Source organism: Physeter macrocephalus, chromosome 8, assembly GCF_002837175.3.
Source record: "Physeter macrocephalus isolate SW-GA chromosome 8, ASM283717v5, whole genome shotgun sequence".
Lineage (NCBI taxonomy): Eukaryota > Metazoa > Chordata > Mammalia > Artiodactyla > Physeteridae > Physeter > Physeter macrocephalus.
In genome coordinates this window covers 109,936,633-109,949,051 of record NC_041221.1, presented here as the reverse complement: position 1 = coordinate 109,949,051, position 12,419 = coordinate 109,936,633, and the positions used below count along the sequence as shown (strand labels likewise).

General features: G+C 45.4%; 1 protein-coding gene across 5 annotated transcripts in view; it reads right to left on the bottom strand.

The window, feature by feature from the left end:
- Positions 1-12,419, bottom strand: part of MCC (MCC regulator of WNT signaling pathway) — a 296,048-nt gene that overhangs the window by 79,380 nt on the left and 204,249 nt on the right. For all 5 annotated transcript variants that reach the window (XR_008618101.1, XR_008618100.1, XR_008618099.1 and 2 more), the window contains exons 5-6: positions 3,291-3,454; positions 1,010-1,216 (exon numbers count right to left, since the gene is read on the bottom strand). Coding sequence is in view for 1 of the 5 variants with exons in the window: in XM_024120283.3 (XP_023976051.1) it covers positions 1,010-1,216; positions 3,291-3,454 (371 nt within the window). In the remaining 4 variants the exon portion in view is untranslated. The remainder of the gene's footprint in view (positions 1-1,009; positions 1,217-3,290; positions 3,455-12,419) is intronic.

Below are 12,419 nucleotides of genomic sequence, written 5' to 3'. Positions count from 1 at the left end.
AGAGTAATGGTGTGATCAACTGGATGTATTTTTTTCTCCTCTGTGTGCAAAATTACCAGTCACAGCACAACGAGAAAGCAAGCTTCTAATATTGCCACAATGGAGAAAGAGAATAAAGTAGGTCTAGTAATTCAAAGTGAAATTCAGAGGGAATTGTTTCTGATTGCAGAATTCATTGCTTCACCTCCAGTCCAATCACAGATCAAATTAACAGCCAAACAAAGAAGTACTTGTGGGTTCCTAAGAAAAAACTCCATCTTTGGAAAAGTGAGTGCTTTGACAACTCTGCCAAACATTTCTATCCTGAAACATCAGCTCCTTTAGTAATGGCTGTATTTCCTAAGCAAAGTGGTTCTCAAACCTGTTCAGGCCATAGAGCCATTTAGTGAGCTGGGGTGACCACCAGGAATTACACACACACACACACACACACACACACACACACACACACACACACACACACTCTCTCTCTCTCTCCCAGAACATACACACACACACACACACACACACACACACACACACACACAAATATATATATAAGATTATTAACTTTAATGAGTCTGCACTAGAGGAGAGGACATGTCACATTAGACTCAGTATGGATATGTGAGAGCAGGTACTATAAGTTTCAAGAAACATTTACAGAAGAAACTGCCAAGGGGAAATTCTGTATATTTTTGCAAATTATAAAATATTATCCTACCTCAAAGGAAGAACATTTTAATTGAGCTTGGGGGAAGATGTGTGTCCCCAGAGAATGGCTGAGAATCACTGCACTGGGATAATTTTTAGCATCCACGTAGATCTGCGATTGCAGAGAAGAGTGGTTTTTAAAAATCTTACCTGCACGTCTCAGCACTTTCAGAATACTTTCAAGAACGACTTCATCACCAGAAAGGGATGGTGATCCACAAGACTAGAAATGCCACCAAATTCTTGGGGTTGCCGTTGGCTCGACCAGCTGGCTTCTCCTTTGGCCCCAGCCCCCAGGGAAAGACCTGGCACTCACCCTCCTCCGCAGCCGGTCCCGCTCCTCCCGGATGGCGTTCATGGTGGCCTTGGTCCTGTTCAGCTCCTCCTCTTTGCTGCACAGCATGGCAGTCAGGCTCTCGTTCTCTTCCCTCAGCCCAGCCAGCTCCTTCTCCCATCGAGACCGCTCTTCAGCAAGGTTGGGATACAGGTCCCGGCCAAGGACCCCTTCGATCTCCTCCACTGTCTGGAAAACACAGCCAGAGAGACAAGCCAAGTGAGTTCCCTGGGAGAAACGGGAGGGGGAGAAAACAGGCCAGCCTGGGGTGAGTGTCCCCAGAGGGGTGGGTTCCACAGTCACTTCACCGCAGAATGTAATCAAGACTAGCGAGAGCCCCCGATTATCTATCCTCTCCCCATTTTCAGATGAGGATCTGTCACTTGCCTGGGTCACAGTCTGTGTTACCCAGCAGTCCCCCCAGTAAGAAAAGCACAATCCCTTCCTGGTATTTAAGTCTATCAGTAGCGCTACTTGCCATGTCCACACAGATGTTTATCTCCCTCACCCACGGTCCAGAGTCGGTGAATACACATAACCAGACAGCAAGCCAGTTAGTGATCCCGATAGAGCAAATGTGAAGTTGCAAACTGCATACAAAATCTAACTTGAAGTTTCCTAAATTACAGGCTTCCCATGTTCCAACTCAGCAATAGGATAGGTCACATCACTGTTTACAGCTTTTAGTGTCACAAAAGAATCAGAAGGTGTGAATGAGGTTCAGTCCCAAGATAAGAAAGACAAAAATAAACCTCAGTGACACAGAAAAGAGTAAGTTCATTGTGGAGGTTTCTAAGACAGCAGGGATTTAATTAATAACACAGCTATGTGCTTAAAAAGAACAGAATCTTAACACTACGTGGAGAGATTTTTTAAAAATTCATTAAAAACACCAGTATTAATGGAGAAGAAACACGCATAAAATTTGAAAAACAAAGGAACAACTCATTCTGTTTGCTTTCAGAAACTATTCATTCACAATTACTGTCCTTTGGAAAAGGAAGCATGCACCATATGATTTGGAAAGACCAGGTGGGATTGCTGTGTAGGGGTAGAAGGCAGTGAAGAGATGGGATGGGAAACAGGTCTCAAAAATGGGTGGCGTAAGCATGTGTCACTCTTGGATGCTCACACTGGTTCCCTGATGAGGACAGCTACCCAAATCGTGTTGCCACTTTCCACATGCAGGGCTTTGTCCTTCCTCTCAAGTCAGAGACTCATGTCCTACTCAGCCCTACTCCAGGGCCTGCTCTGTCCCTTGCTGGTTGGCAGACACCCTTGGCTTCCTCCTTCCCTCTCAATGCTAAGGCTGGGGCTCGTACCCAAGCTGACATTACAATCAAATACAGGGTCTGGAGATTCCAAAGAAAGAAATACTAGTGGTTACTTCCCCAAACCACATCAACTATGTATTTATAATTGTGATGAATAAAGATGGGAAACCAGACGTATTATAAACATGAATCATGGTTTACCTCAAGATACCATAGCTCTTTCATGAAATCCAGGATTCCTGTTGATAGAAACTTGGGCCCAGAGTCCTCAAACATTTTTCAAATAACACATCACATTTTCCCTTTATATAGGCTCCTCTCAGACTTTTCAGTCTGAATTGTGATGCCTAGGTCACTAAGCTCTGGTGAAGTAACATAAAGATACCAGAGGCCCTGTATCAAGGGGACTTGACATTCCCATTGCTCATGATGAGTTTGTGCAGATGCAGCAGATTCTTCTCACCTGGCCCTCCCTAAGCAGTAAGAGGAATGCACAGGAAAGGTGGGACTGAGGTCCAGTCCAGTACACTCAGGATAGATGACTCGTACAGGCCCTGAACTTCCCCCTTGTTAGCACCATGAATAGATAACTCTGGAAATAATATTCCAGAGACCTGAAAGCTTTAACAAAATTTCCAAGTTAATCTTACAACCCCAGAGTGCTACATGATGAACCACACTAAAATGACAGGGTTCAATACTAGTAGTCTAATAGTTTCCAAGGAAGTAGTCATTTTTGCAGCAAAACCAGTGATCTTGACTATTGATATAATGACTTGTTCTGATGTGAGTCAACCCAGCAAAAATTTATAGGGCTCCTGCTTCTCCCTGGTGGCCCAATCTTTAGTATGGCTTTCTTAGAAACACTCACTCTCTAATAGGTCTTTGAGTAAAATCACACTTCAGAAGAAAGGCACCTGATCATTTCCCTCATATGATCTGAAAAGAGCCAGAAGAGAGGATGGGGGTTGTGGGGGGTGGGGTCCTACCTTAATAGCCAAGTCACAGTGCTCGCTGGCAGTGGTGAGCTGCTCGATGTGCCTGTCCACCTCTGCCACCGAGAGGCTGCAGCTACTCTTCTTCCTGCAGCAGACCACATTCTCCAGCCCCGTCAGCACCCTCTGCAGTTCCGAGTTCAGGTCGCTGCAGTTATCTGCAAGTGGATGCGGATACAAGGAGTTAAGCAGGCAGGTGGGCAATGAGCGCTCTCTGTTTCGCTCACGGAGAGGAACCCATTCAGGTGAAATGGACGGCAGTGGAGCTGGACACGTCCAAGCTTAACACCGGCAGCCTGATCTCCCAGCCTGCTGGCCTTCTGAGGCCTGGGGCCAATGCAAAGGCTTTATTAAGGAGTTTCAGACCATGGCCATTTTCTAGACAGCCATGCCATGCTGCATTCTCTCGTCTTTCACTCAGAGGCAGCCACATCTCAAGTTTCTCTAGTAAGAACAAAGAAGTGTCCCAGAGGGGCTGTTAGGACTTCTGGTCAACCTTGCTGCTCAGCCATTCAGATGAGGACTGATTTCAGAAAAAGTTTCAGCTAAAAAGATCTCATAAGTTTACTAAACGAAAAAAAAAACAAAAAAAATCCAGAGTGAGCAGAGACACTAGATGTTTAAAAAAAAATAGCAGCTGTATAAGGGACAGTTCTTGCCCTCAGCGAGCTTATAATCAGGACATTTTTCCCTGATATAACCAATCAACAGGCTCTACCACTGCAATTTATACCACTTCTTCCATCAGGGGGAAAACAAACTATTCTAACAAATTCCATATTGTTCTCCATGTAAATGTCTTGTAAGAAATTCTAATAATTTGATTCTGACTTAAAAGTCTGGGTTACTTTTTTTTTTTTTTTTTTTTTTGCGGTACGCGGGCCTCTCACTGTTGTGGCCTCTCCCGTTGTGGAACACAGGCTCCGGACGCGCAGGCTCAGCGGCCATGGCTCACGGGCCCAGCCGCTCCGCGGCATGTGGGATCCTCCCGGACCGGGGCACGAACCCGTGTCCCCTGCATCGGTAGGCGGACTCTCAACCACTGCGCCACCAGGGAAGCCCCTGGGTTACTTTTAATTGCTAGACACCCAGGGCTTAGTCCAGGTAGAAGAATTAATTATAATCTTAATGTGAACTAGACATATCTTAAAAGATAATTTTTGGGGGGCAAAAATCCCCTTAAGTCAAATATAAATAGGTCAACCTATTTTGGATTCTATGTATCACTATGCCATTCAGTTCTTAGAGCAAGACAGGTGTTAACGACAGCAATTTATCAAAGTACACCTTTCCCTTACACCCGGCTTGACTCCTGGATGAAAGAAGCTTAATGTCTTCACACTTCCCTCCTCTTCCCTTCTCATGGCAGGTTCCATGCCCTAAAATAGTCCATTGCCTTTGGCGCTCACTTGTGGAAGACTTCAAGAAAACTCTCAGCATTACAGTAAGAGGATTTCTCAGAATATTCTGGGCAACTTTATTTGACTGCCTCTGTCTACAAGTTGCCTAAATCTAGACAAAAGAGAAGTGTGAAGCTTTCACTGCAACCAATGAACACAATGACTCCCCCTCCTCTCCAACCTGTTTTCCCCATCTCTCCCAGCTCTGTGAACAGCACTGCCATCCTCCCAGTTACTCCGGTTAACTCTCTGGCAACCTTGATTTCCTTTTGCTTCACACCCCAAATCCAATCCATTTTTTGACTGCAACCTCCAAAACATATCCCCAAACTGACCTCTTCTTACCATCTCCACCGACACCAGCCTTAGTCCGAGCCACCATCATTTCTTAACTGAACCACCTGAACAACGTCCTACCTCCAGTCCCCAACACCGTAGCCACAGTGAGTCTCTTAAGGACATAAGCTGGATCATGTTACTCCCCTGGCCCAAACCGTTACATGGCTTCCCACTACCATTCAACTAAAGTCTAAACTCCTCACCAGAGTCTCTAAGGCTCTGCACGATCAACTCTGTTGATGTTTCAACCCAGGCTGTACCGCGGAAATTCCTGGGGAGCTTTTTCAAAACACCAATGTCCAGGCCACACCCAGGCCAATTAAATCACAATCTCTAGCGGTGGAGCTTTGGCACTGGAAAATTTTTTAGGCTCCTCAGATAACCCTAACATGTAGTCGGGGTGGGAACCACTGGCTTCTCTGGTCCTTGCCTCATCTGTCCACCTTCCCCCGCATCACTATGCTGTGTTCACGCTCCTGCCTTCTCTCCATCCCTGGAAGATGCCAACCTCTCATCTGCCCCAAGCCTTCCTTTTCCTTTGTTGTTCCCTCTTCTGAGACTGAATTCTACCCAAATCTCCTCTTACATTCAGCTCTCAGCTCAAATGCCACCTCCTCACCAAGCTCTTCTCTGTCTAAAGCATGGGGCTCCATCTCTTCCCCCTTAGTCCCTGCCCTATTATCCTATCTTCTCCATGGCAATTATCACTATCTGCTCTGACCTATGTGTCTGTCATCTCTCCTCTACTAAAGTGTAAGCTTCAAGAAAGAAGGGACTTTGACCTTCCTCCTCATTTCATCTCCAACACAGGATAGGCAATCAAAAGTTATTTTTTAAATGACCAAATATAAATACCACATCATTATATATTTAAGAGCCAGCAAGACTAGAAATAGACTGTCAACAGCAGCATGTTTTACATCCACCTTATGCTTTTTGTCCCCAGTATGGACCATGCCCTGAACTGCTGACAACAGGAGGACAATCACCACTGCCGAAGCCCTCTGGAGACGGACGGCAGGTGCCCATCACCAACTCAAGACCAGGAGGTCCAGAGCCAGGAGCAGCACTCCTTAGTTCCCACACACGCTAATGAAACTATCTCCAGAGCACACTTAATTCCAGGGTAACAAATGGAGAGTTTCTTCAAAGGGTCATTTACCTTGAGGTGCAGTGTTTCCTGGTACCCTGAGCTGCAGTTAACACACACCCCTGAATTATTTGCATTATTCCTGAGTGGGATGAGGAAGGAAGATGTCTCTATTCAGCCATTCATAAGGATTTCCTTAGGGCTTCCCTGGTGGCGCAGTGGTTGAGAGTTCACCTGCCGATGCAGGGGACATGGGTTCGTGCCCCGGTCCGGGAAGATCCCACATGCCGCGGAGAGGCTGGGCCCATGAGCCATGGCCGCTGAGCCTGCGCGTCCAGAGCCTGTGCTCCGCGACAAAAAAAAAGGAGTTCCCTAGCACGGCCCCACCTGATGCAATGATCACCCTGGACATGTCTTCTGAGGGGTTTTCACAGCAGGACTGGAGACGTGCCACCAGGCTGTGTCCTGAGGATGTTGGTATACAGGGAACAGGAGGCAAGTGTAGGGACCTGATCAGTCTTTCTTTCTCATTCTTTAATCAGTTGCTGAGCCCTGGCCTCAGGCTAGAAGCAGGGTACAGAGATGAGCATGAGACTTTCAACTCTGAGAGGCTCACAGATGTACGTGGCAAAAGCCACAGTACTCTCTCCCACCACCCTGGGGAAAGTAACCACAGACAGCATGATGCAAGTATAGGATGGAGCATAAGGAAGACGGAGGGGGGACTTCCCTGGTGGCGCAGTGGATAAGACTCCACACTCCCAATGCAGGGGGCCCGGGTTCGATCCCTCGTCAGGGAACTAGATCCCACATGCATGCCGCAACTAAGAGTTCGCGTGACACAACTAAGGAGCCCACGAGCTGCAAATAAGACCTGGTGCAACCAAATAAATAAATAAATAAATAAATAAAAAGGAAGATGGAGGAAGGCATTTAAATTAACATGCAGACTGCAAACAGCTCAGGAGCATATTCTATTCATACCTAGGAGGGCTATAAATGCTTTCCTTGGTCTTAGGAAGCCCAATGTGTATCACACAGGCTGGATGATGAACCCCACACACTCCTGCCTATTACCCACTGGTTTTACATAAGCCCCACCAGTAATCAGGCGACCCTTGGCTGTCTTTTGTCAGTGTTCCCAGTTTGGGGCCTCACAGTAGGACAGGGTGGCCAGGCTGGCAGAAGCAGATATTCTGGGTCCCCTGTTGGTGCTGTGGCATAGCACCAATCACTCACCACCATGCACCCAACCATCAATGCTACTCGATACAGGGTGGCCTTATCTTTCAGTTGGTAGCATATTCTTCTAAATATAGACTTTGAATAAATCCTCAGTTCCTTCCCTTGGCCTCCAATGCCCTGCATGGTATGGGCCCTGCCAGGCACTGGAGCTTCAACACTGAAGGCCCAGGTAGTTGGAGTCTTTATAAAAGACCCGAGGGCTTCCCTGGTGGCGCAGTGGTTGAGAATCCGCCTGCCGATGCAGGGGAACCGGGTTCGCGCCCCGGTCTGGGAGGATCCCACATGCCGCGGAGCGGCTGGGCCCGTAAGCCATGGCCGCTGAGCCTGCGCGTCCGGAGCCTGTGCTCCGCAACAGGAGAGGCCACAACAGCGAGAGGCCCGCGTACCACAAAAAAAAAAAAAAAAAAAAAAAAAAAGACCCGAAGTTTAAGTTACGGGACCAGAGGAGCAAGATAAACTGACAAGGGACCGAGAGTTCCAGAACAAACAGAAAGTGCCTCATTTATAAACCACAATGAAATATCATCTCAGGCCCATTAGGATGGCTACTATATCAACAACAACAGAAAATAACAGGTATTGGTGAGGAAGTGGAGAAATTGGGGTCCTTGTGCACTGTTGGTGGGAATAGTAAAATGGTGCAACTGCTTTGGAAAACAGTACGGCAGCTCCTCAAAAATTAAAAATAGAACTACCATGTGATCCAACAATTCCACTGCTGGGTACATACCCAAAAGAATGGAAAGTAGGCCCTCAGACAGATCCTTGTATATCACGTCCATAATAGCCAAAAGATGGAAATAACCCAAGTGTCCATCGGTGAATGAATGGATAAACCAAGTGTGGTATATACATACATCAGAATATTATTCAGCCTTAAAAAGGGAGGAAATTCTGACACATGCTACAACATGGATGAACCTTAAGGATATTAAGCTAGGTGAAATAAGGCAGTTACTAAAAGACAAATACTGTATGATTCCACTTATATGAGCTATCTAAAGTAGTCAAATGCATAGGGGACAGAAAGTAGGAAGGTGGTTACCAGGGGCTGGAAGGAGGGGGGACGGGGCAGGTATTGTTTGATGGGTACAATTTTGCAAGATAAAAAAAGTTCTGGAGATCTGTTGCACAACAATGTGAATATAACTAACAGTACGGACTGGTACACTTAAAAATGGTTAAGATGGTAAATTTTATGTAATGCGTTTTTTACTACAATGAAAAAAAAAAAAAGGCTCCTCATTTAGGTGATGATCACTGTGACTCTGGTTTGATCAGCACTCTTGACACTTCAGAAAGAGCTTTCAGATACATCATCAAGTTCCACCCCAGCAGGAAGGTGGTAAGCCTCGCTCCACAGAGGAGGAATCTGAGACTTGAAGACACCCAGTTACTCACCCACGGCTGCACAATGGGTGGGGGGCAGGGCTCGAACTACAGTGTTGGCCTTCTGTGTCCAGGGCTATCTTCACCACACTGCTTCAACCCAAAACAAGTACTGCTGTGTGGACAAGAACAGGCCAGCTCAGCCAAGCCTGTGAGGGTACCTACCCATAGCCGTTGTTTCCCAGGAGAGGCAAAAGAGGGACGTATATCAGAATTAAAGGAGGAATATTAACTGTGAGTGGACTGGGAAAAATTCACGATGTATAATGTAATTCTTAGAACAATCACTAGAAAATAACGATAAAGAGGCATAGCCGGAAACCAATAAATAAAATAAAATTCTAAACACTATGCAGTTAACCCAAAAGAAGGAAGACAGGATGGATAGAAGAACAAAAAATTCAGAAGGGGCAAACAGAAAACAAATAGTAAACTGAAAGACCCACAATCAATCGATCATTAACTACATTAAATGTTCATAGACTCCCCAAAAGGAAGATACTGTCAGCATGGATTAAAGGCAAGATTGACACTACGGAGAGGATGGTAGTTATCAAAAACAACAACAACAAGAGAAAACAACAAGTGTTGACAAGAATATGGAGAAACTGTAACCCTTGCACATTGTTGGTGGGAATGTAAAGTGGTGCAGCCACTGTAGAAAACAGTTTGGTGGTTCCTGAAAAAGTTGAACATAGAATTACCATATGACCCAGCAATTCCACTCCTAGGTACATAGTCCAAAAAACTGAAAGCATAGACTCAAACAGATGCTTGTATGCCAATGTTCACAGCAGCATTATTCACAATAGTCAAAAGATGGAAATAATCCAAGTATCTGTTGACAGATGAATGGATAAGCAAAATGTGGTATAAACGCACAACAGAATATTATTCTGCCTTAAAAAGGGACAGAATTATGATACTGCTACAACATGGATGATCCTTGAAAACATTAGGCTAAGTGAAATAAGTCAGTTACAAAAGGACAAATATTATATGATTCCATTTATATTAGGTACCTGGAATAGGCAAATTCATAGAAAGTAGAAGAGGGACTTCCCTGGTGGCACAGTGGTTAAGAATCTGCCTGCCAATGCAGGGGACATGGGTTCGATCCCTGGTCCAGGAAGATCCCACATGCCGCAGAGCAACTAAGCCCATGTCGCCACAACTACTAAGCCTGCGCTCTAGAGCTCGCGAACCACTACTGAGCCCACGTGCCACAACTACTGAAGCCTGCACGCCTACAGCCCGTGCTCCGCAACAAGAGAAGCCACCGCAATGAGAAGCCCACGCACCGCAACGCAGAGTAGCCCCCGCTTACTGCAACTAGAGAAAGCCCGCGTGCAGCAACGAAGACCCAACAAAGCCAAAAATTAATTAATTAATTAATTAATTTTTTAAAAATACAAAAAAAAAGAGAGAAGAGAGGTTACAGTAGTTGGGCGAATGGGGCAATATTGTTTAATGAATACAGAATTCCTGTTTGGGAGGATAAGAAAATTCTGAAAATGGATATTGGTGATGGTTGCACAGCTCTGTGAATATACGTAGTGCCACTGCACTGCACACTTGACATGGAACTCCGGTGTGAAGGGTCACACGAGGCAGACCCTCTACGGCACCTCAGGCTATGCCGTGCTTTGTAAAGTAAAGCTAATGGCTCGGTTCTGTGTCCATGGGACAAAGAGGATGTCCTTTGCAGCAAATACTCATTCCTCTACCAGAGGTTATATCTTTATAAAAATGAATTTGAGGTAGCACATAGAAAGCAACCACGAATAAGGGAAAAACACAATGACTGGAACCAGGGAAAGGCTGAGGAAGCAAAATGAAGGTGAACACAGCTGCTAGCGCTGACTCTTCTACTTAGTGCCGTGCTCCCTGGCAGCCAGGGCAGAAATGAATGATCTCCTGTCGGAAAGGAGGAAGCATTCCAGTTGCACAAGGGACTCAATGTGTTTTTAACAATTACATGCTAAAAGAGTTTAGGTACCTGGGACCTCATATGTGGTGTGAAGCGATGTGACTGAGAGTCTTTTCAGCCACAATTTCCCACATATGCAGATTTCATATGGTTTCTTCTGATACTAACTTTCAATTAAATTTAAGCTGTAGACCATTCAAGTACAACGTAAAGGGAATTCTGGGCAAGGCTAAGCTCACACAATCTTGGCACTCTGCCTTCTAGCTGTCTAATTTGCTGTAGAGATGAAACAGAGGATAAAAAAGAATAAATGGAAGGGACATCTCCCCTTCAACCAGAGGATGCAAACTAGCCCCCTGCAGCCAAAGATGTGTTTTGTTTGGATGGCAGGGTTTCATAACTGGCGCAGCCTTTTTTAAAAAACATTTTTGAATTAATTGCCAGCATTTAAAAATTATTAGAATTTACAACTATTCCTGTAAAATGAGAAGGTCAGGAAATACCGGGCCCAGCTCTTCCCATGACAGCAATGGGCTGAGTGGCCAGCAGCTGCCCCTTTGGACTCGTCAGGCCATGGTGCTCCACTGTTCTGCCTGCTTTCCTCACCCCATCTGCTGTCCACCGCTGTCAAGAGTCTGCAGCTCCTGCCTGGGTGGGCCATCTTTTGCAAACGCAACTTCCCCCAGTTAGACTTATAGCAGCTGGAGAAAAGACAGCTCAGGGTCTATTTTTCTAATGAGAACCCAGAGTCTTAAGTTTTTTATGTTGCTGTCTGAGGGAAGACCCAAGCACCTGGGAAATCTGGAAAGGAGGCCAGAGGACATTCATGGCTATGGAAATGAGGCCTCACCAGCATGCTTTCTTGGTTAAACACATACTAGTGGGCAAAGCTGGTTTTCCTCTTTCCTCTCAGGATCAATTAGACCTATCCCCAGTGCTGTACGCAATAAACCATACCAGAGTTGGTTCATTTTGAATACGGTGTTAAAGGCTGCCTCTACTTTTGTTGAACCCCCTGTAAGAACCTTAACCCCAATAAAAATATACCTAAATAGGCTAGATGTTAGAAATATTCCCCTGGTCCTTTGATTCCAAACAACGTGCATTTACCAGAACGAATCTGCTCCAAAATATGGTCCCAACTTCAAACGTACTTACTCCTGGGGCTCGGCATTCACGTCACAGTGAATGGTTATGTGTCTGCCTAGTTTGGAAGCCCCTCATTCTCTTTTCATAATGGTTCTTTTTAAAGCTTTGCCTTAAAATCTGCTCTTCCAGTGAGTCTTCCCCGATTACCTAGAGTCTCGTATTTACTTCTTTCTTTGAGGCATCGCATTCTCCATAATTACTTATAACCTGACACATGGACCCTCCGAAGTCTGGCTCTGGGGAGCAGGGACTCTGTTCATCCATCCCTGTGTTCCTAGACGCTCACAACACTAGGCACGGAGTGGTACTCGATAAAGACCGCATGAGCTGAACGTGTAAAGGTAATGAAAGACTTTTTCTAAGCTAATTTTTAAAAGTATCAAGTTTTCAACCCTGAGAATGGGAGAAAATATTTGCAAATGAAGCAACTGACAAAGGATTAATCTCCAAAACACACAAGCAGCTCATGCAGCTCAATATCAAAAAAACAAACAACCCAATCCAAAAATGGGCAGAAGACCCAAATAGACATTTCTCCAAAGAAGATATACAGATGGCCAACAAACACATGAAAGAATGCT